Source organism: Osmerus mordax, chromosome 10 (assembly GCF_038355195.1).
Source record: "Osmerus mordax isolate fOsmMor3 chromosome 10, fOsmMor3.pri, whole genome shotgun sequence".
Taxonomy (NCBI): Eukaryota; Metazoa; Chordata; class Actinopteri; order Osmeriformes; family Osmeridae; genus Osmerus; species Osmerus mordax.
Window position 1 is genome coordinate 944,633 of NC_090059.1, and position 24,448 is coordinate 969,080.

Sequence of the window (24,448 nt, forward strand, 5' to 3'; positions counted from 1 at the left end):
TTCGTAGGAGATGGTCCGCTGGTGGAAGGGCAAGCCGGACGAGGCACTGACAGCACGAACTGTCTACCCTCAAAACGGGATGCAGGGAAAACACTCTGTCTACTCTCAAAACGGGGTGCAGAGAATACACTCTTATGTGTCAACGTGTACTCGTCTGCTAACACTGCGGCCTGTGCCAACGTGGCCACCTTCTGTTCGTGCAAATGGACCACAATACTATCGGGGAGGGTGTTCCTAAAATTCTCTAACAACATTAACTCCCGGATACCTGCGTAATCCGTAGCATTGCTGGCCGAACACCAGCGATCAAACAGAGACTCCTTGTCTCGTGCAAACTCAACAAACGTTTTAGTCGCGGTCTTCTTGTGGTTCCTAAAACGCTAGAAGCTTCGGGAACCAACTCATACGCTCTGAGAACCGCGGCTTTAACAACCTCATATTGAAGACTGTCTTCCAGGGAAAGAGCAGCAACAACATCCTGGGCTTTCACGGACAATTTGCACTGTAAGAGAAGCGGCCAAACTTCGGGTGGCCAGTGCAGCGCGGTGGCCACACGCTCAAAAGCCGAGAAATAAGAATCAACTTCCGACTCCCTAAATGGAGGAACTAGAGCAATATGCCTACTCACTTCAAAGCGAGCCTCAGGCTGAGTAGGAGGCGGAGTCACACGGGAGCCAGCCTCTAGCTCCAGTTGTTGGATTCTTATTTCCTTCTCTATCTCCAGTCTCCTGATTTCTAACTCGAACTCTCTCTGTCGAATGCTCTCTTTTTACGAGGAGCCCCTTCTTCTTTTCCGTCCTCAGACGATGCAAAAACTGGTCCACCTGTCCCCCCTCCTGAAGCCCCTACTTCCGTCTCCTTTATGGACATCACTCCCCTGTCCATTAAACCATCCCTGACCTTCTGTAACAGCTCATCTCTAAGGGCTTGTTTGGGAACAGGTATCTGGAACTGTTCAGCTATCGCCTTTAACTCCGCCTTCCGAAACCCCACCAAATCTGTAATAGTGGGTGCCTCTAGGAAACGGGACAAGGCTGAAGCCACCATACCCAACACGGCACCACGCCCACACAGACAACAAACACAAACCGAAACCGAATCCCGCAATGCACATCCACAAACAACCACACCTGCCCCCATCTGTTACGCACCCCTTCTGACGGAGGAGACCGTAACGCACCGCCACATGTGGGCACTCTACAATGTGGTTGAGGAGGTGAGGTGGTGTGGGAGACCAAGCAGACAAACAAGGGGGTACCGTTCAGAACTAGGTTTATTAAAAACCAAAACTAGGTTTGTAATAAACAGGGTGGGACACGTAACACCTCCACAGACGCACGTCGGTAAATTCAGAATCGGAATGGGTTTTTAATCGCCATGAAAGTTTGCACAGACAAGGAATTTACTTTGGCCGAAAGATACCGACCGAGGCAGCCATTATCGGCACCCCCTTGAAAGATTTCAGCAGAAACATAAGGAGAGGAGAGAAAAAGTCAACCCCCAGACTATGCTCCTAGAGGAGTACAGTGTGGGAACAGGAAAAAACACCTCAGCACATAGGCACATACATTGTACAACATTACTCATGACATGCAAAGGGGGTGGGAAGCCAGCGCAAACAAGCAGCATCTGGATCTGCGGCCGTAAAAGGCGCTGGTCACAGACCCGCCTGCCACAGACCCGCCTGCCACACTGGGGGAACGAGCAAACATAGGCGTTGGATGGGGGTGGGAAGATGAGGCCTGGGCTGACGCCTTCGCCTAGGCCACAATCAGTCAGATTCACAGTTCGCAGTCTGTATTTCCATGGAGACATCCTTGGTCATGACCCAGACAGAGACCGCAATCCACAGGTGTCTGTGGGAGGGGGGAAGGGAAGAGACTACAACAGAGTCTCACTGCAGCGCTCTCCAGGGGAGTTGTTGTTCCAGCAACGGCCTTGGCCAAGGCCTGTGCTGGTTACGGAGACGAAAGCAGATAAGATTGGGGTTGTTGTTTGATCGAGTAGCCGTATTCAATTTCCACGTCTACACATTATGGTCTCAAAGTCAGTCCACTTTCCTTTGCAGGGCCGCTAACTTCTCCATGATGTTATCCATATTGCGTTGTAAAGTCACAGTCTGAGCGCCAACAGCTCTGCCCATCGCATCAATCATGTCGGGCAGCCTTAGGGGGCTTTTGACAGCTGTAGCCGTTTCATCAATTTTCCGATATACCAGGGCAGCGCCCAAATCAATCAGCAGAAAGCTTGTAATCATGGTTCCGAATAGGTAGATGTCTTCAACGTCCTCCCCGGAAAGCCCCGCTAGGTTGCCCATGCTTCGGAGAGTGATGCGGAGAGAGTCTCTCGAGTATACAAGACAATACGATAGAAGCCAAGCAGGGAAGGTCGGGGGAGGGGAGGGGAAAAATGAGACCGCCTTTGTCGAGAGCCAAAAGGTTTAGAAATTTAGGGAATGAACTTGCGCTCCCGGGGGGCGGTTCAGCGGAAAAAGGAGGCGTGTTCTGGTGCAAACGTTCCCTGGTGCTATTTTGCAGTTTCAGAAAAACAATTCCGCCACAGACCAGGAAAAACGTACTCTAAAGTCAATGGTGCATTATTCAGAAGCTATTTTAAGGGCGCATGCGCATGCTTGACCCGTGTACACTGCTGGCTAGACCAGGGTCTTCTTCCTGCGAAGCGATACATTGTTTAGATTTATTGTATGGCTGTGTTACATTTCTTTCATGTCAATTATTAAAAAGATTTTCATGAGAAATGTCTATGTATGTGAACTTTATTTGTAACAATTGTGGCAATTTCTTCCCACGCCTGTTTAACCGAAGCTAATTTGGGTGAGTTTATTCTCCCATCCCAATCAGAATCAGAATTTGGTTTATTCGCCATGTATGTTACACAAACACGGACTTTACTGTGGCAGGAAGGTGCAAACAATAAACATATACATGTCTTAAATTAAGTAAAAAAGTACAATGGTTAAACTAATTCTAAGAATAAAAAAAAATATATATAACAATTTAAAAATGTAATATATATAAAAATAAGACTAAGAATTTGAATGAGCTGCATGAGTGTGAAACTTAGTGCAATGAGAAAACTGCTCTGCCTTTCCCATACAATGTCACTTCTCTATCTTTTACGGCCCTGACGAGAACGTCGGTCTCCTCGGCCGTGAACGGCTCCTGGCGTGTGCCTGGCAAATCCGCCGTTATCATAGCAATCCGCCATGGAACAAGCGCTGCTCTTAAAGGGGATGTGAGATGACGCTCTGATTGGTTTATTGCACGTTACGCCCAAACCACACCCATTAGTAATGTAGCTACTTACATTTACATTTACATTTATTCATTTAGCAGACGCTTTTATCCAAAGCGACTTCCAAGAGAGAGCTTTACAAAGTGCATAGGTCACTGATCATAACAACAAGATAGCCAAAAAACATCGCGAGTAGCCAAAACATGAAGCACACATTGTGAACAACCAAAGTAAGTGCCAAAGGGAAGAACCATAAGAGCATGTAGTTAAACAAGTTACAATTAAACAACATGAACAGCTATAAGTGCAAGTGTACCTGTGGAAAAAAGCAAGCAACAGTAATAAAACAATATATCACAGCGAGAACAAAAAGTTAAATCAGTTACCACAAGAGCAACAAGTCTCTAAGCAAGAGTCATTGTGATCCTTGAGGAAACTAACATTGGGTCAAGCGAACCGTTCCTAAGTACCGTTGTACTCCCGGAACAAGTGCGTCTTGAGCCTTTTCTTGAAGGTGGAGAGACAGTCAGTGTCTCTGATGGAGGTGGGGAGTTGATTCCACCACTGGGGGGCCAGACAGGAGAAGAGCTTGTGTTGGGACAGGGCGGTCTTGAGCGGTGGGACCACCAGGCGGTTGTCTGAAGAAGACCGTAGGTGACGGGTGGGGGTGTAAGGCTGCAGGAGAGACTTGATGTAGACGGGTGCAGTCCCGTTCACTGCTCGGAAGGTCAATACCAGGGTCTTGAATCTGATACGGGCCATGATAGGTAGCCAGTGGAGAGAGATGAGGAGCGGGGTAACATGGGAGCGTCTGGGTAGATTGTAGACCAGGCGGGCCGCCGCGTTCTGAATCCTCTGAAGAGGGCGGGTTGCACATGCTGGGAGACCAGCGAGCAGCGAGTTGCAATAGTCCAACTTGGAGAGGACGAGTGCTTGGACTAGCAGCTGGGTGGAGTGCTCAGACAGGTATCTCCTGATCTTCCGGATGTTGTAGAGGGTGAATCTACACGACCGGGAGACCGCAGCAATGTGGGCCGTGAGGGAGAGCTCGTCGTCCATGGTAACCCCAAGGTTCCTGGCAGAGGATGAAGGGGTCACCGTCGCAGATCCCAGGGTGATTGAGAGATCGTGGGAGATGGAGGGTTTAGCCGGGATGATGAGAAGTTCTGTTTTGGCGAGGTTCAGCTGGAGGTGGTGCTCGGTCATCCAGGCGGAGATGTCTGTGAGGCAGGCCTCAATCCTAGCTGAGATCCCCGGATCGGTCGGGGGGAACAACAGGTACAGCTGCGTGTCGTCAGCGTAGCAGTGGAAGGAGAAGCCATGGGAGGTGATGATTGGTCCAAGTGAGGTGGTGTACAGAGAGAAGAGGAGGGGTCCAAGGACGGAGCCCTGTGTGACACCAGTGGGGAGCTGGCGAGGGCCTGACAGTTTGCCTCCCCAGGAAACCTGGTAGGATCTTCCCGACAGGTAGGATGAGATCCACTGGAGTGCAGTGCCAGTGATGCCCATCTCAGAAAGTCTGGCGAGCAGGATCTGGTGGTTAACCGTATCAAACGCTGCAGAAAGGTCCAGCAGAATGATAACGGATGACCTGGAAGCCGCTCTGGCAGACTGGAGGGCAGTGGTGACTGAAAGGAGGGCAGTCTCTGTGGAGTGGCCAGTCTTGAAGCCCGATTGGTTGGGGTCAAGCAGGTTGTTCTGAGAGAGAAAGTTAGACAGTTGGTTAGATACAGCACGTTCAATTGTTTTTGAAAGGAAGGGTAACAGTGATACCGGTCTGTAGTTCTGGAGAACGGCAGGGTTAAGGGAGGGTTTTTTGAGTAGAGGGGTAACTCTAGCCTGTTTGAAGGCAGAGGGGAAGGTGCCAGAGGTGAGAGAGGAGTTTAGGACATGGAGAAGAAAAGTTATGATGGAGAGGGAGATGGTTTGAAAGAGAGGGGAGGGTATAGGATCAAGGGGACAGGAGGTGGGGCGATGAGAGAGAATGAGGTCAGAGATCTCTGCCTCAGACAGGGGAGAAAAAGAGTTTAGACATTTAGTTGGGTCAGTCATGGAGGGTGAGAGGGTAGGAAAGGTGGGTTTAGGGAACCGACTGCTAATGTCGCCGACTTTTTTCTCAAAGAAGGAGGAGAAGTCGTCTGCTGTCAGGGTGGAGGGAGGGGGTGGGGGAGGTGGGTTAAGAAGGGTGGAGAAGGTAGAGAAAAGTTTGTGGGGGTTTGAAGCAGAGTTAATTTTGTTCAGAAAGTAGAGGGTTTTAGCACCAGTTATGTGAGAAGAGAAGGATTTGAGGAGGGAGTGATACTTATCAAGGTCCAGACCGCCTTTGGACTTGCGCCATCTCCTCTCAGCTGCCCGAAGGGTGGACCGTTCTTCACGAATAACATCCGTAAGCCACGGGCAGGAGGGAGAAGATCGTGCAGGCCTGGTTGACAGGGGACAGCTACTTCAGACCAACCCATTTTAGATTTGCGCCAGATGCAAAATCATTGATCCCGCTGGTATAATAGCAACAGCGAGAGTCCCGCCCACAAAACTACTTGCGCTTAGCGTTTTGATACTTGCTTTTCAGATCGTTAAAATAGGGCCCTTGGTGCGTTATCTTCCTCCCGAACTTTAGTTGGTTAATCTAACTCCATTTTATAACCAGCTAAGAGTCTTTAAATTCTTGTTTGGGGGATTTTTGCCCATTCTTCTTTGCAAAAGGCAAGGATTCTGTGAGATTCTTCATCATACACTGTTCTTTTGATTTTTGATGATGTTGAGGGACTGTGAGGGCCATGTCAAAACCTTCAGTTTAAGGTAGTCCATTGTGGATTTTGAGGTGTGTTTAGGATCATTAACCTGTGGTATGAGCCATCCGTTTTCCATCTTCAGCATTGTTATAGTGGGATGAATTTGCTGGAATTTAATAGATTTTTTATCAATTTTGACTTAATTCTTCCCTCTACCAGTGAATGTTCCTCTTGTTTTGAGGCCTATCAGATTACCTAAACCCTGCTGCAGTTTTGAGGCCTATCAGATTACCTAAACCCTGCCGCAGTTTTGAGGCCTATCAGATGACATTGATCTAAAACGCAGCATTTTTTAGGCATATCAGATGACATGATCTAAAATGCTGCAGTTTTGAGGCCTATCAGATGACATGATCTAAAACGCAATTTTCCTTCATCTATCTGTATTTTCGTGCTGGGAGTTTGAGAAATTCTCACAGAAAACTTGCTAGGAAGTGTGAATTGCAGTTTATCAACGCTCAAAATGTTAAACAGAGGCACTCACAGGCCTTATCAACATTCCCAAATTGAAAATCTTAGCTGTTTTCACAATCCTGTAGACGAGACTTTCGGGAACAGATTGACAAACTTAAGACCATGGAATTAAAGTAATATGAAAAGAAAGCTCGAATTTTGGATTTGTTGCTTTTTCCTGTTGTACCGAACTCGTATCGAACTGTGACCCCCAAACCGAGGTACGTTCCAAACCGTGACTTTTGTGTACTGTTACACCCCTAATGAACACATACTCCACATTGTAGGGGGTTAAATATTGGCCAAACATCCAAAACGAATTCCCCTGTGGTTTAAAGGAAGATGGGAAACTGAACAGTGTATTTGCATGAACCAAATGATGTCAATACCAATAGAATTACAGTTTTGACTATTTATGGGTTAAATCAGAGTAAGAATGGTCAAAGTAAGGTTAAATGAAATATACATTTAATAACATTGCAAATGAATTAAATAAATTACAAAGCAAACGTTACAAAATGAAGGGTAACTCTTACCTACGCTACCATGATTATTATAAATCAGAGAGAGAAAGCAAGATGTGAGGAAGGAGAATGAGTACAAGGACGAGCCAGAGCTGAAGAGAAGGTCTCAGGAGATCAAGAATCCACGGAACAATGCTTCACAATTGCCTTTATTTACATTTACATTTACATTTAGTCATTTAGCAGACGCTCTTATCCAGAGCGACTTACAGTAAGTACAGGGACATTCCCCAGAGGCAAGTAGGGTGAAGTGCCTTGCCCAAGGACACAACGTCAGTTGGCATGACCGGGAATCGAACTGGCTACCTTCGGATTACTAGTCCGACTCCCTCACCGCTCAGCCACCTGACTTTATACACAAGATCAACCATTCAGACCACTTCTTGACCCTTACTTATCAACACATGACTAGCAATGCTACAGTAAGTTACAGAATAAGGTGCGAGAGCCATCAAGCAGAGACCCCGTCCAGTAACTTCAGATTTTAGCATATGAGAGGTGGGGGCAGGATGACACCCATCCTTACAGTTCAGTCACCTTTGTCATTCAATTTCACTTTACAGTAAGATAAGAACAACATTTTGTTTCAGTGGACTCAGGATAGTGCAGGGATGTTCTTACATAAATGGGTATATACTAGTGGTGGGCATAGATTAATTTTTTAAATCTAGATTAATCTCACTGTAATCTTGGCGTTAATCTAGATTAATCTAGATTAAAATGGCTGTAATACTGTGTAATACTATATGTGTATTACTAGTATACACTATGTATCAAACCTGTCTAAAATATATATTACATATATTACAGCCAGTTATATTAACCTATGTATAAAAATGCTAGTAAAATTATGTATAAAAATGCTAAATTATATAATATTACACAGTCCAGTGAAGCAGTCCTGTAACGGTGTGTGAGGGGGGATTATTATTTTAACCCTTGTGCTGCTTTCGGGTCACAATGACCCGAAGGTTCACAACAACCCATCGTTGTGCTGCGACAACTTTACCCAATACAAAAACAAATAAAAAGCATTTTCTTTTAACCTTCGCGCTGTGGGGGGTGTGAGACAGCCCGACGGTTAAAAGAAAATGCTTCACTTTATTTTTGTATGAGTTGTCGATATGTAGAGGAAATTCTGGGCTTTAGTATGAAAGGTAATGTCTTAAAAAAGATTTGAATATAAGCTTCTTTGTTCATTGATAAAGGACTTCCAGTGACTAGATTTAAGTGAAGTGTAAGAGGCTGAAGCTCTGTAGGATACTTTGCTCTGTAGGGAAAGAAGTCAGATTGTCTTAAGGTATTTATGATACCTAACTAAGAAGCCAGAGGAATGGAGGTTTGGGGATTCTTGAGTTCCCGTGGCTTAAAGGGAGCTGACCTTTTGGCCAAGAAGATGGCCAAGAAGATGTGTCCTGTGTTCTGTTTGTGTTTCATTAAAGGTATCTTTACTATCCTCATTTAGAGAGGAAGCTGTGACATCAAAGAACTGTGGGACACTTGGTGTGGAGTCAAACTGTCACTGAGTAGTGCTGGCCAATCACAGAGACCGCTATATTGATTGACTGAACATCTAGAAGATCCTTTGTTCTAAGTTCATATAAGGTAGTGCATGTGTGATGGCTCTTCACCTCTCTTCTGAACGACCTGAACGTTGATAATCGTCCATGGTCGCTTGTATAGCGCTGGTATAGCGCCAGAAGAGCGTTGTGTGGACGCTGGTAATCGTCGGTAATCGTTGGTGATCGACGGAGAACGCTGGTCCAAAAAAAAAGTTTTGAACATGCACAAAAGTACTCATGGTGACCAGCGTTCTTCAACGTTTAATTTTAAACGCTGGATAACGCTGAAGAACGTTTGTGGAACGTTTGACTAACGTTGCACACATTTGGCTATCGTTAGATCATGTATCACAGTCGTTACCCTAGCGTTACTTGGTTGTTATTCATCGTTTGCTTTGAAGTGAACAACTCACTCGCTAGTAGCAGAAGCCCCCCTCGCACCCTTATGTCGTCTAGGCGGGGAACAGTCAAATATATACCATTGTAAGGGCACCTTATAGGGTACTGCATCACATTTTCTCTACTATAAAGGAACTCATTAAGACATGTTTTGAAATTTATAGAGGGCACACTATCATTTATTGCGTTAAGGGGCACCATGGGCACTCAAGCATATTTCACAATGTGAATGGCAGACAGTAGGGCACTTCGTCTCATTTTTGCCACTCTAGAGAGCATTTTAGAAACGCCTTTTCAACCATGGGGGCACCAGACAGTCATCCCCTGAGTCTTCCAGTGGGCCTGGATACACCCATGGGGACAGTATATTGCATCTATAATATTGGGGAATCCAGAAGGAGAGGTAATATAGAGGCTTGTCAACATATAGGCTACTTTAAACAATGAAAATACTCCTGGCAGAGTTCAAGTATGTCCCACATGCAAAGACACACAGAGATGCAGACAGACAGTGTCAAGGCTTGGCTACAGTGAGTTTGCTTCCTTGTGTGTGATTCCAGCAGACTACATAGTTTAGGCCTACCTACATAGACTGCAGTCTACTACCCTCGTAGTAGTAGACTATTATAGTCTACTACTCTCCTTTCTATTACTTTCTACAAAGGATGGTAAGCTGCTCTTGTGTTCATTGCCATCTTTAAGAGTTGCTAAAGTGTTTATTTTTTTAAGAATTACAATTAAATCTATCTAGATAAACTATGCTGAACCTATACTTCTACCACAGATACTGGTCAGGGAAGCATTACTTCTGTCTCTGAAGACCCTTGGGGCTGGTGGGATAAACGCTCTTTGTATGATCTGAGCACCTTCATCCACCACAGGGTTGTCAAAGAATGGATACGCCAATTGATTGTAACTTGTCTAAACACTTTGCTTAGTTTCTAGGGCCTTATGTCAATAACCAATGGCTTTTGAAAACAGTTAAAGTTACATTATTTCTTGTTTATTTAAATTAATATATTTTCTGGAGACGAAGTAAACACGTAAATCATTCATGTCTGCACTTCAAAAAGTCTGAATTTACGTTTCCGAACACGGACTAAAGTGCTTTGCGCGCAGGAATTTAGTCGACGGAACTGTCTTTTGAGATTCTGTTTCCGCTTGTTTGAAATTATTTGCAACACATTTTAGTTTAGCTTGACTTTTAGCCTGACACGGATCAGGCTAGTTCCGAAGTATAGCTAGAACTAGAATAAGCCACCTTGATGGAACGGAACTCTCGCTAAAGTAAGTGAGACTTACTTTAGACTTACTGAATGGTCCAAGATGGCGCCGATGAAGGCTGCCTAGGACGTTAGGTGCGCTCTTTTTTGTCTTGTTTTGTCTGTTAATTCAGTGTTCTGCCAAGATTTCCGGGGTTCTCCAACAAGAGAAGTACTTCTAAACATCAGGACTACAATTCCTGTGGATTTATTTCCCACTTTTCTGCTTCCAGCAGCAGAATTAATGGAAATTATAGTCAAAGCCACCCTCGGCTTTGTCCTAGCAGCGAAGCGTCGTAGGAGAGGCAAACGAGCCGGTGCACTGGTGCAACTCCGTCGGCTTGGGGCACGCACAGCGTTACCGGGGATATTTCTCTCCAATGTGCGTTCACTGAGCAACAAACTGGATGAACTTCAGCTACTGGTGTGGAAAAACAGAGACTTTCATTCATCTTCCATTTTGTGCTTTATGGAGACATGGCTGAGTGAACTGATCCCAGACTCTGCGCAACAGCTACTTTTATCACCCAAATAAAAGTACCCACCGGAATAAAAGTACCCCCCGGACAAATCCTGTGTTCATGTGTTCCTACCAGTGTAAGTGCGCACCTTTTACTGTCACTTGCAATCAGGAATAGAAATGGACAGCAAATATACCATTGCTAGGAAAAAACTTCAACACTTGTAGTTTGGAAATACATAATCATTGTTAGAAAATTTCAAAAAAGAGGCTGTCTGGTTACAAATATATGGTAGTACTTTTCCTCAAAAACTTACAGTCAACATGACTGCAACATAACATGAAAACCATTGGAAATACATAGTTATTACAAAGTTAAAAAAAAGAGGCTGTCTAGTTACAAACATACATGTACTAGTACTATCACTTTTCCTAAATCAGCTTACAGTCAACATGACAACCACTACCAAATAAAGCATTGCTAGGAAAATACTTTAATGCCTGTAGCTTGGAAATACATAGTTACAAATCTGTCAAATAACAAACATGCCATGACTACTGGTATACCTCAACAAACTTATAGTAGACACGACTGCCGCGCAGCAAGTGCTCTGATATTTCTAATGACATCATCTCGCAGCACCTCTTATTTGACTATGAGAGGCTCGTTGTCTATAGGTTGTGACTGTCATGCTGGTGTGCTGAATTGGAACCGTTATGTGAGTGTACAGTAGCTAGAGCTAACATCAGAGCCATAATGAGGCTCTGGCTAACATTTACTAGCTTGCACTGACAACCTTCAGTTGGTAGCTAACGTCGTTAGCTAATGTAAGCTACTTGCCAGTAGCTAGCTAGCTAAGGTAGCTAACGTTTTCACATCAAAGAGTTCAAATTTATCTTCCCTTCCGAAAAAAATGCATGGAATTTTCTAAAATTATGTCTCGATTTTCCCCCCAAAAAATAAAGGTACCGTCCAAAATAAGAACGTACCGGGTGGATTTTTGGGTAAAATAAATAAACGTACCGGTACGTTTATTTGGGAGATAAGAGTAGCAGGTTTCAAACTGCTGAGAGCGGATCGTGACCCTGTGCTCTCTGGCAAAACGAAAGGCGGTGGTATTTGTTTTTACATTAACAGTGGCTGGTGTGAAGATGTGACAGTGATTCTGCAGCACTGTTCTCCTGATCTGGAATAACTTTTTATTACCTGTAGATCTTTTTACTCGCCACAAGAGTTTGCATCATTCATTCTGGTTGGCGTCTACATGCCTCCGCAGGCTAGGGTCAACGAGGCTCAACGTGTGATCGCCAGCCAGATACTGAGTGTGGAGCATGAAAATCCGGATTCCTTGGTTATTGTGCTAGGCGACTTTAACAAAGGCAATCTCACTCAAGAACTCCCCAAATACAGACAATTCATCAAATGTCCTACCAGAGAAGGAAACACCTTGGATTACTGCTACTCTACAATCAGCAAAGCATACCATGCGGTCCCCCGAGCAGCACTGGGTCACTCTGACCACGCCATGGTCCACCTGATTCCTGCATACAGGCAGAAGCTAAAGCGTTGTAAGCCTGCTGTGAGGACATCGAAACAATGGACCAGTGAAGCTCTGGAGGATCTGCGGGCGTGCTTGGACTGCACTGACTGGGACATTTACATTTAGCAGACGCTCTTATCCAGAGCGACTTACAGTGAGTACAGGGACATTCCCCCGAGGCAAGTAGGGTGAAGTGCCTTGCCCAAGGACACAACGTCAGTTGGCACGGCCTGGAATTTAACTGGCAACCTTCGGATTACTAGCCCGATTCCCTCACCGCTCAGCCACCTGACTCCCATGGGAGTCACATGGGTTAGGGTTAGGGACATGTTCACGACTACTACCAATAGTTTGGATGAGCTCACAGAGGCTGTGACATCATACATCAGCTTCTGTGAGGACAGCTGTATACCAACACGCACCAGGGTGAGCTACAACAACGACAAACCCTGGTTTACAGCTAAAATCAGAAGTTTGAGGTCAGCGAAAGAGGCCGCGTTAAGGAGTGGGGACGGAGACAGTTTCAAAGAGTCGAAGAACAGGTTTAGCAAGGCGGTGAGGGAGGCTAAACGACTGTACTCGAAGAGACTAAAATACCAATTCTCTGCAAACGACTCTGCTTCTGTCTGGAGAGGGCTTAGGCAGATTACCAACTACAAGCCCAGAGCCCCCCACTCCACTAACGACTCCCGCCTGGCCAACGACCTGAATGAGTTCTACTGCAGATTTGAAAGACAATTGGACAGTCCTGAACTACCCCTTCCCACCCAGGAGGCCTCCCACCTCCCCCCCTCTACAGTGACGACTCTCTCCATTCAGGAGGGTGAAGTTAACAGAATTTTCAAGAGGCAGAATCCCCGCAAAGCAGCTGGGCCGGACTGTGTCTCTCCAGCCACCCTCAAGCACTGCGCTGACCAGCTGTCTCCGGTGTTTACCTACATCTTTAACACCTCCCTTGAGACATGCCATGTGCCAGCCTGTCTCAAGTCTTCCACCATCATCCCTGTGCCCAAAAAGCCAAGGCCAACAGGACATAATGACTACAGACCCATCGCCCTGACCTCTGCAGTAATGAAGTCTTTCGAGCGCCTGGTGCTGGCACACCTTAAATCCATCCCAGACCCTCTACTGAACCCCCTGCAGTTTGCCTACAGAGCCAACAGGTCTGTGGACGATGCAGTTAACATGGCCCTCCACTTTACCCTACAGCACCTGGACTCCCCAGCATCCAATGCCAGGATCCTGTTTGTGGACTTCAGCTCTGCCTTCAATACAATCATCCCCGCCCTGCTTCAGGACAAGCTCTCCCAGCTGAACGTGCCTGATTCCACCTGCAGGTGGATCACAGACTTCCTGTCTGACATGAAGCAGTGCGTTAAGCTGGGAACACAAGTCTCTGACTCCCGGTCCATCAGCACCGGATCACCTCAGGGCTGCGTCCTTTCTCCTCTGCTCTTCTCCCTGTACACCAACAGCTGCACCTCCAGTCATCCGTCCGTCAAACTCCTGAAGTTTGCGGACGACACCACCCTTATTGGGCTCATCTCTGGTGGAGACGAGTCTGATTATAGGTGGAAAGCGGCCAACTTGGTGACCTGGTGCAGCCAGAACAACTTAGAGCTCAATGCTCTTAAAACAGTGGAGATGGTTGTGGACTTCAGGAAGAACACAGCCCCACTCACCCCTATCACCTTGTGTGACTCCCCAGTCAACACTGTGGAGTCCTTCCGCTTCCTGGGCATTATCCTCTCCCAGGACCTCAAGTGGGAACCGAACATCGGCTCCCTCATCAAGAAAGCACAACAGAGGATGTACTTCCTTCGGCAGCTGAAGAAGTTCAACCTGCCAAAGACAATGATGGTGCACTTCTACTCAGCCATCATTGAGTCCATCCTCACCTCCTCCATCACCGTCTGGTACGCTGCTGCCACTGCCAAGGACAAGAGCAGGCTGCAGCGTATCATCCGCACTGCTGAGAAGGTGATTGGCTGCAATCTGCCTACCCTCGAGGACCTGCACACCTCGAGGACCCTGAGACGAGCAAGGAAGATTGTGGCCGACTCTTCCCACCCTGGACACTCCCTGTTTCAGTCACTCCCCTCCGGCAGAAGGCTGCGGTCCATCAGGACCAATACCTCACGCCACAAAAACAGTTTCTTCCCTTCCACTGTTGGCCTCTTCAACAAGGCCAAGGGTCCACACTGACTCAAATGACTTCCTGCTTAAAACACACTGCTTTTTGCACTGCATTACAAAATTGTATCTTGTACATTTGTATTTTTTGTAATATTTGTATTTTTATATTGTAAATTACGGCAACTTATATTTTATTTTATTGTATATTTTATTTAATTCTAATTCCACTTAGTACTGCTAGTTTATGTACCCTTAGTATAGATATTCCACATATTTAATTTTTAGGTCCCTATATGTTTATTGTATGCATCTTCCTGCCAAAGCAAATTCCTTGTCTGTGCAAACTTTCATGGCGAATAAATCCCATTCTGATTCTGACTTGGCGAAATAAGTCTTGCTTTTCCTTAATCGACGTTGATGGAACACCCCCCTGGTAGGCTAATCCACAACGTGTATGTGTTTACATACTTCGTGGATCCTGATTGGTGTCGGCGCCGCAGCTGCAACGCATTGATTGGAGGGTCACAGACCATATACAGCGCAGATGAAATGATTCAGACTACAGCGTTTATATGTTCAACAATATGAAATTGAGTTTTTGGTGTAAATTACACCAAATTTATTTCGGATTATTCCAACAGCAGAATACAAGGCGCAGGGAACTTAGATGTTTGTAAACGCACAAACTGCAAATGTTTACTCCTTGACAGGTCTGCAAACGCCTTTGTAAACCGAGATTTGTTAAAACGTTTATTAATCGAGACCGTAGGTCGAGGTTTACAAACAAATAGTTTTAACAAATCGTGGAGGTATACAAACGGATTTATTAACTTTTGAGAACGTCTTCTGGGCCAATAGGAACAGCGTATTGGTCCAATTATAATGCTAGTATGTAAGAAACGCTATTTAGAGGTGGATAAACGCTATTTCCCAATTTCGGTATGTGCGTAAACGGCGTTTACGTGCGTTTATCCCCCACTACATCCCTGTGTTACATATATATACAGGGCCGGGGTGGGTAATCGGGAGAGTTCCCGGTGGGCCGCTTCACTTTTGGGCCGGTGGGCCGCTTCACTTTTGGGCCGGTCGAGGAATTTTGTTGTTGTTGACATTTGGCACGTTAGTCTATCTTCTCTTAAAGTAGGCTACACACGTTCCGCATTCTGACACCTCAGCCTCTGCATGGGTTGTACCATGTGAGGGAGTTCTCCCCTCCCAAATAGAGTTGGTTGGGTCCATAGCCCGACTTTTCCAAAAAGTTTTCTCAGATTGGCTACCGATAGCTGGGACGGGCGGCCCTACCGTAACGATACGCATCAGGGAGGATGGATGGGAGCATGGCCGTAGTGATGGTATCACTAGACAAGGTTTTACCAATTGAAAAACATCTGTTTATTTTACATAAAGCTCAAAAAACTATTTTGCGCTCAAATAATGGCCAAAAGATTTCGCTCGCGCGCTGTGCGCGCTCGGATTAAGTGTTGAAGTCCCTATCTTGCATCACATCAAAGCCATACGTCCTAAATTGGGGCTCCGAATGTTTACAACGTCTGGCTCCGTGCCTGATTAACACTCAGATCGTTAAGCAGTCTCAAAAATGGTATCAATATAAAAAATAATACGATCCCTTTCTGTAATCATGATACCCCCCAGAAAGGGCCGGTCTTGGGCCTGAAACTCACGGGCTGAAAAGTGCCCCCACTCCGGCCCTGTATATACAGTATATACAGTGAGGAAAAGGGCTAACCCATACTCACACTTAACCAAGCCACCAGTGCGCCCCTGAAGACCATATATTTGGGGTGCTCAAGCCTTCGGCGAGAGCACAACCTTTGTTCTCTCACATATATATATATATATATATATATATTTTATTTTTTTTGCCCCCCTAAAACTCAGTCAATATTTGGCCTACATAGACAACGTAGGTGTCAAAAGTTTCGTCTTGGTAGCGATTGAGTTGCTTCTATTGGAATTTACGTTCCGTTGCATGGTTTAGGCTTAAGTTAAGTTAAGTTTTTGTGGCGAAAAGTGAAGCTAACGGTGGCTAATTTGCTAGCCACAGTCACTGACGTTACTAACGTCACTGAGTCACTAACGTCACGAAAACACGCGTGACTACCTTTGCCAGAACATTCGTTTAGCATCTGTTAACTTGGGGGATAGCTAGGCTAACTATAGCTATAATTAAGTTCAGCCTAAACCGTACAATGGAACGTTAAATCCAATTCAACCAACGCAATCGCTACCAAGAAGAACACAGCAGTAGTCTACTAGTACTGTACCGTAGTAGTACAATTTACCGGGCAGCTTCTCCACACAGGGCTATATCGCATTTTGCGTTGTTACTGACAATGATCGCTACCAGTGAGCTTTTTATGAATGAGCGATTTTCCACTAAATAAATGTCAAGCTTATTTACGTTTTGGGGGGCATATTTTCAGTTAGCAGATGGGACTGTCTGAATCGCGATTCCATCTTCTACTGCCGGGTAACGTCGTAGAATAATCTTCAAAGGGGGTTCTTTATTAATGAATGAATGCAATGAGTAGGCTACATGCCTGAAAATATCACGAGAAGGGAAAAACTTTAAATGACGTTTAAGTCATAGAGATTAGGTCCATTTTTACACCGGTCTGCCAAATTTATTCGTTTTGATTCAACGATGAGGCTGCCTCTTGCAGGGGAAATGAGAAGACATCTATTTCATTCTACACTTCACTCGTATTTTCAGTTGTAAATGAGCAGCAAAAAAAAATGCTTTTAAATCTATTTAATCTTTATAAATAATAAGTATGCATTTTCATGTAAAATATACAGAAATCAGTTGTAAAAATGTCATTCAAAAACGGACCCCTGTGCAACCGACGCAAGCAAGCACACCCTACAATTTCCCCAGAAATTGTACCCTCTCTAGTTCTGATTGATCTTCAGGATATCACACACATACAGTGAGGAAAATAAGTATTTGAACACCCTGCTATTTTGCAAGTTCTCCCACTTAGAAATCATGGAGGGGTCTGAAATTGTCATCGTAGGTGCATGTCCACTGTGAGAGACATAATCAACAAAAACATTTCCAGAAATCACAATGTATGATTTTTTTAACCATTTATTTGTAAGATACAGCTGCAAATACGTATTTGAACACCTGAGAAAGTCAATGTGAATATTTGGTACAGTAGCCTTTGTTTGCAATTACAGAGGTCAAACGTTTCCTGTAGTTTTTTACCAGGTTTGCACACACTGCAGGAGGGATTTTGGCCCACTCCTCCACACAGATCTTCTCTAGATCAGTCAGGTTTCAGGCCTGTCGCTGAGAAACACGGAGTTTGAGCTCCCTCCAAAGATTCTCTATTGGGTTTAGGTCTGGAGACTGGCTAGGCCACGCCAGAACCTTGATATGCTTCTTACGGAGCCACTCCTTGGTTATCCTGGCTGTGTGCTTCGGGTCATTGTCATGTTGGAAGACCCAGCCTCGACCCATCTTTAATGCTCTAACTGAGGGAAGGAGGTTGTTCCCCAAAATCTCGCAATACATGGCCCCGGTCATCCTCTCCTTAATACAGTGCAGTCGGCCTGTCCCATGTGCAGAAAAACATCCCCAAAGCATGATGCTACCACCCCCATGCTTCACAGTAGGGATGGTGTTCTTGGGATGGTACTCATCATTCTTCTTCCTCCAAACACGTTTAGTGGAATTATGACCCCAAAGTTCTATTTTGGTCTCATCTGACCACATGACTTTCTCCCATGACTCCTCTGGATCATCCAAATGGTCATTGGCAAACTTAAGACGTGCCTGGACATGTCCTGGTTTAAGCAGGGGAACCTTCCGTGCCATGCATGATTTCAAACCATGACGTCTCAGTGTATTACCAACAGTAACCTTTGAGTAAACTGTGGTCCCAGCTCTTTTCAGGTCATTGACCAGCTCCTCCCGTGTAGTTCTGGGCTGATTTCTCACCTTCCTTAGGATCGTTGAAACCCCACGAGGTGAGATCTTGCATGGAGCCCCAGTCCGAGGGAGATTGACAGTCATGTTTAGCTTCTTCCATTTTCTAATGATTGCTCCAACAGTGGACCTTTTCTCACCAAGCTGCTTGGCAATTTCCCCGTAGCCCTTTCCAGCCTTGTGGAGGTGTACAATTTTGTCTCTAGTGTCTTTGGACAGCTCTTTGGTCTTGGCCATGTTAGTAGTTGGATTCTTACTGATTGTATGGGGTGGACAGGTGGCTTTATGCAACTAAAGACCTCAAACAGGTGCATCTAATTTAGGATAATAAATGTAGTGGAGGTGGACATTTTAAAGGCAGACTAACAGGTCTTTGAGGGTCAGAATTCTAGCTGATAGACAGGTGTTCAAATACTTATTTGCAGCTGTGTCATACAAATAAATAGTTAAAAAATCATACATTGTGATTTCTGTTTTTTTTTTTTTTATTATGTCTCTCACAGTGGACATGCACCTACAATGACAATTTCAGACCCCTCCATGATTTCTAAGTGGAAGAACTTGCAAAATAGCAGGGTGTTCAAATACTTATTTTCCTCACTGTATGTGTGTGATATCCTGAAGATCAATCAGAAATATATGGTCTTCAGGGGCGCACTGGTGGCTTGGTTAAGTGTGAGTATCATTGAGGCTAAAGCTTTATTATAGTGGCCTGGGTTGGAATGCGGAGCAGGCCTTTAGTTGCATTGTTATACCTTCTTTATGCCCCCCAAAATATATTTTACACTAAATACATTTACATTTTACATTTATTCATTTAGCAGACGCTTTTATCCAAAGCGACTTCCAAGAGAGAGCTTTACAAAGTGCATAGGTCACTGATCATAACAACAAGATAGCCAAAAAACATCGCGAGTAGCCAAAACATGAAGCACACATTGTGAACAACCAAAGTAAGTGCCAAAGGGAAGAACCATAAGAGCATGTAGTTAAACAAGTCACAACCAAACAACATGAACAGCTATAAGTGCAAGTGTACCTGTGGAAAAAAAGCAAGCAACAGTAATAAAACAATATATCACAGCGAGAACCAAAAAATTTAAATCAGTTACCACTAACCACAAGAGCAACAAGTCTCTAAGCAAGAGTTATTGTGATCCTTGAGGAAACTAACATCGGGTCAAGCGAACCGTTCCTAAGTACCGTTGTACTCCCGGAACAAGTGCGTCTTGAGCCTTTTCTTGAAGGTGGAGAGACAGTCAGTGTCTCTGATGGACGTGGGGAGTTGATTCCACCACTGGGGGGCCAGACAGGAGAAGAGCTTGTGTTGGGACCGGGCGGTCTTGAGCGGTGGGACCACCAGGCGGTTGTCTGAAGAAGACCGTAGGTGGCGGGTGGGGGTGTAAGGCTGCAGGAGAGACTTGATGTAGACGGGTGCAGTCCCGTTCACTGCTCGGAAGGTCAATACCAGGGTCTTGAATCTGATACGGGCCATGATAGGTAGCCAGTGGAGAGAGATGAGGAGCGGGGTAACATGGGAGCGTCTGGGTAGATTGTAGACCAGGCGGGCCGCCGCGTTCTGAATCCTCTGAAGAGGGCGGGTTGCACATGCTGGGAGACCAGCGAGCAGAGAGTTGCAATAGTCCAACTTGGAGAGGACGAGTGCTTGGACTAGCAGCTGGGTGGAGTGCTCAGACAGGTATCTCCTGATCTTCCGGATGTTGTAGAGGGTGAATCTACACGACCGGGAGACCGCAGCAATGTGGGCCGTGAGGGAGAGCTCGTCGTCCATGGTAACCCCAAGGTTCCTGGCAGAGGATGAAGGGGTCACCGTCGCAGATCCCAGGGTGATTGAGAGATCGTGGGAGATGGAGGGTTTAGCCGGGATGATGAGAAATTCTGTTTTGGCGAGGTTCAGCTGGAGGTGGTGCTCGGTCATCCAGGCGGAGATGTCTGTGAGGCAGGCCTCAATCCTAGCTGAGATCCCCGGATCGGTCGGGGGGAACGACAGGTACAGCTGCGTGTCGTCAGCGTAGCAATGGTAGGAGAAGCCATGGGAGGTGATGATTGGTCCAAGTGAGGTGGTGTACAGAGAGAAGAGGAGGGGTCCAAGGACGGAGCCCTGTCTGAAGATATTTATAATCTTCAGAAGCTTATCTTAACTCAATGACTGGATATTGATCTTCTAGAAGATTTAAATGACAGAAAATATATTGTGCGTAGATGTACCAGTTACAAGAAGTTTGGTTCCTTTTTTTGGTGGTGAGGATGAAGTAAGAACCATGCCTCACTTTGTGGTTGCCAACGTTCTCTTCCCCTCTGTCTGAGTTATTGAACTTGTAAATGGTTTTGTGGTTGCTCTTGGCAATAGTAATAGTATATTAATTGCTTTTGAGTGTTTCGTTCATTGTCACTTGTCAGTTGCATAGACCCAGTATAAAAAAAACTAAAATGTGTAGTTAACCCCTTGAATGGATCTTTGAGTCTGAGGGCTAGATTTATCAAGCCGTTTGCGCCTGTCTCCAGGCGTTAATTGTTTGCAAAGACTGACTTAACCGATGCGGCCTATTTACAAACAGGGAACACTTTGCAGATTGCCTGCCACATGAGCGAGACAAGTTGCGCTTTCAATATTTACATTTACATTTTAGTCATTTAGCAGACGCTCTTATCCAGAGCGACTTACAGTAAGTACAGGGACATTCCCCCCGAGGCAAGTAGGGTGAAGTGCCTTGCCCAAGGACACAACGTCAGTTGGCATGACCGGGAATCGAACTGGCAACCTTCGGATTACTAGCCCGATTCCCTCACCGCTCAGCCACCTGACTCCCATGGGAGTCACATGGGTTAGGGTTAGGGACATGTTCACGACTACTACCAATAGTTTGGATGAGCTCACAGAGGCTGTGACATCATACATCAGCTTCTGTGAGGACAGCTGTATACCAACACGCACCAGGGTGAGCTACAACAACGACAAACCCTGGTTTACAGCTAAAATCAGAAGTTTGAGGTCAGCGAAAGAGGCCGCGTTAAGGAGTGGGGACGGAGACAATATGCGTTCGTGGGAGGGTCATGGGGAAAGTGGGAGTTCCACCCAAAAAGGTGGGAGGGTACACGTAAAGTGCGCCTACTATATATTCTGTGGTATTTACAAAGACTGCCAGTAAGAGCACGCCTCTATTCTGCTCTATTCTCCGCCTCTTAAAAGCAGGTCTAAACCAGGGGCCCGTTCTCCGTACGTCGCTAATTCAGTTAGCTGGATTTGATTGTTGACGATTTGTCATTATCTTGGATTGTTCGGTTCTTCGAAGCTCATCCTGGACTTGGTGTCATAGCAACAGGTCCGTAAGATTAACCTGCTCGGGAGCAGGTTTATTTTATGTAAACACGATTAGATTGAGGCTTTACAAGCAGAGGTGATACAGGAAGTCTGTCACAGACATGTCTTGTCCATTTTTACTACAGGAATCTGTTGCAGAAGGTGCAAGAATAATTAGCAGAATTTAACATGAAACCGAATTAATTGCTCATTGCGTGATAGATAGGCTCCTTAAGCACAGCGCGATATGCTAGCCTATACTTTTTGAGAGGATAGCCTATCGTTTTTTTGTGAGGGTATCATTTACATAATACATTTGTTGAAACCACATCATATGACATTAAAGATGATAAATGAAAATATGAAAGTATGAAAAAAAAAAAACATAGAACAACATAGGATCCTGTTCTGAGGCTGCCTTCAGTTCCTGTAGAGTGACCGTGGACTCGAGCAGAGTGTGTAGCATGTGAATGATCTCGCTTTCGATGTGGTTGACGTTGTTGGGCAGGGTCTGGGCAGGAACTGGCCGAGAGAGAAGGTCCGCAACGACATCATCCCGGACCGGGGTGAACTGTAGAGTGTAGTTGTATTGGCGAAGGCGGTCATACCACCGATGCAGTCTCAGCGGCACCGGAACCGAGACACTCATTCACAAATTGGTCTGGTGACGTTGGGCTACTTCAGTGAACATGGAATGCCTCTTGTCCATTCAAATTACAGTCAGAACTGTTGACTACATTTTGATATAAAATACTGTGTTTGCATTTAAAATAATAATTTAGAGTGGTTGGAGGGTTTTGGACATAAGACATAGATTTTAAAAAAAGCTACTATTTTAACGTTTTTTCATGCACTTTGCCTTGTAGGGAAGCTGATGTGAAGACATTTCAGTCACGTGCCTCAAAGATTGATGCCACCGTGGAGAACCTATACAAGTCCAGAGTCAACATCAGTGAAGCAGGTGTCACAAAGAAGATTGAAGATGCCCTCCAGAGCTGTCAACACACGACCTGTATTGATAATGTGTTTGTAAATGCCATTTACACAGGTATGTAAATGCCGTATACACAGATATTCCGGTCTTTTATATGTCCACTGATATTCTGTGTCACTACAGATTAACAATTACTTTGATTTGGGATTGAATAACTTGAATTTTCAAAGGTTTCTACTTCTGAAGCCATCACATACATAGAACAGTTTTCAGTACTGTCATTTTATTTTACATACATTTACATGTTGATGTCATGAATACATTAGAAGGGTAATGACGGGAAATTTTGATTTCTCTCCTTTATCCACAGACACTAACCTTTGTTCCCTGAAGGTATGCCACACGGAATCAACATCTTGTAAGGCAGCTGATGGTGTCTTTGAGTGTCAATGTAAAACGGGTTACATAAACACCGGACATAGCAACAGAATATGCACAGGTGAGGTCCCCCCCCACTGCTTCTGGTGGTTATCTGTGTTTACATCAATTGATAAGTCAGTCAATTGCTGTTTGCTTGCTTACTTTATGGCTGACAAGCTGGACGCGATATTTTATATGCACGAAATCAAGCACGTAACTTTGCTCGTACCACTGTGTCTGATCTGGTATTGTGGTTATGTTTTATGTTAAACTCTCTCTCCAATCTGCAGATTGATAATAGGCCTGCGTATAAATCCCTAACTGAACTAAACTTAGTAATTAGGCTACGTGTGTTAATGAAGAGACAGACTAAAACAATCTGTTTCTTCAACAATATTATTGCAGTCTGTAAATAACGGGTCTATTTTTAAAAATATTTAATAAAAATGCACTATTTGGTCCAGATTTGAGCATTAACGGGAACTTAAGGTGAATAAACACAAAATATGTGCCGGTTGTTGTGTGTGAGTCTGGCCAATCATGAAATAGCTGTGTTGTCATCATAGCTCGTGCAGTTGCTCTGGATAAGATGCACTGTTTAACTTTTCATAAAGTTCATGAACTCGTCAATGTCACTTTGTCACCAATCATAGCCTGGATGGGGCGGGACATAAAACATTTGACGTGCTATTGCAAACCTTCATTGGAATAATACATAATTGGTTATGATTGTTGACAAGTCAGTACAAGCATTAACACCATGGGCAGAGCGGGGGGTGGCTTCTGGGGCTTGAGCCGGGAATGTGTCTTCAAAATAAACTGTTTTTGCAAAACAAAAAGCAGAAAGTGCAGAGTATGTACAAGTCTCCAAGGCAACCGCTTGTTGCTAGGTCCGTAAAAACGTTTATTTACATTACATTTACATTTAGTCATTTAGCAGACGCTCTTATCCAAAGCGACTTACAGTAAGTACAGGGACATTCCCCCCGAGGCAAGTAGGGTGAAGTGCCTTGCCCAAGGACACAACATCAGTTGGCATGACCGGGAATCGAACTGGCAACCTTCGGATTACTAGCCCAATTCCCTCACCGCTCAGCCACCTGAGACCTCTGCGAACTTTCAGGAGGTATATAAACAGATTTATTAACTTTTGAGAACGTCTTCTGGACCAATAGGAACAGCATATTGGTTCAATTATTACACTAGTATATAAGAAACTGCAAATGTTTACTTCTCGACAGGTTTGTTGAAACGTTCGTTAACCGAGACCGTAGGTCGAGGTTTACTAACAAATCGTTTGAACCAATCGAGGCGACAAAGCGTTTGCTGACCTGTCGAGAAGTAACATCCGCAGGGAAGAAGCTGTTCTTGAACCTGCTGGTCCGGAAATGGAGGGCCCTGTAGCGCTTCCCAGAGGGGATGAGGGCAGTCTG

The 24,448-nt window shown here is 45.0% G+C and overlaps 2 protein-coding genes across 2 annotated transcripts in view; both read left to right on the plus strand.

Moving 5' to 3' along the window:
- The window catches only part of LOC136950321 (uncharacterized), a 156,738-nt gene that overhangs the window by 101,243 nt on the left and 31,047 nt on the right, over positions 1 to 24,448 (plus strand). The gene's annotated exons all lie outside the window — the stretch shown is intronic.
- LOC136950320 (protein HEG homolog 1-like) overlaps positions 1 to 24,448 on the plus strand; it is a 108,173-nt gene that overhangs the window by 60,993 nt on the left and 22,732 nt on the right. The window contains exons 13-14 of the mRNA XM_067244592.1: positions 22,528 to 22,709; positions 22,966 to 23,094. Coding sequence (XP_067100693.1) covers positions 22,528 to 22,709; positions 22,966 to 23,094 — 311 coding nt within the window. The remainder of the gene's footprint in view (positions 1 to 22,527; positions 22,710 to 22,965; positions 23,095 to 24,448) is intronic.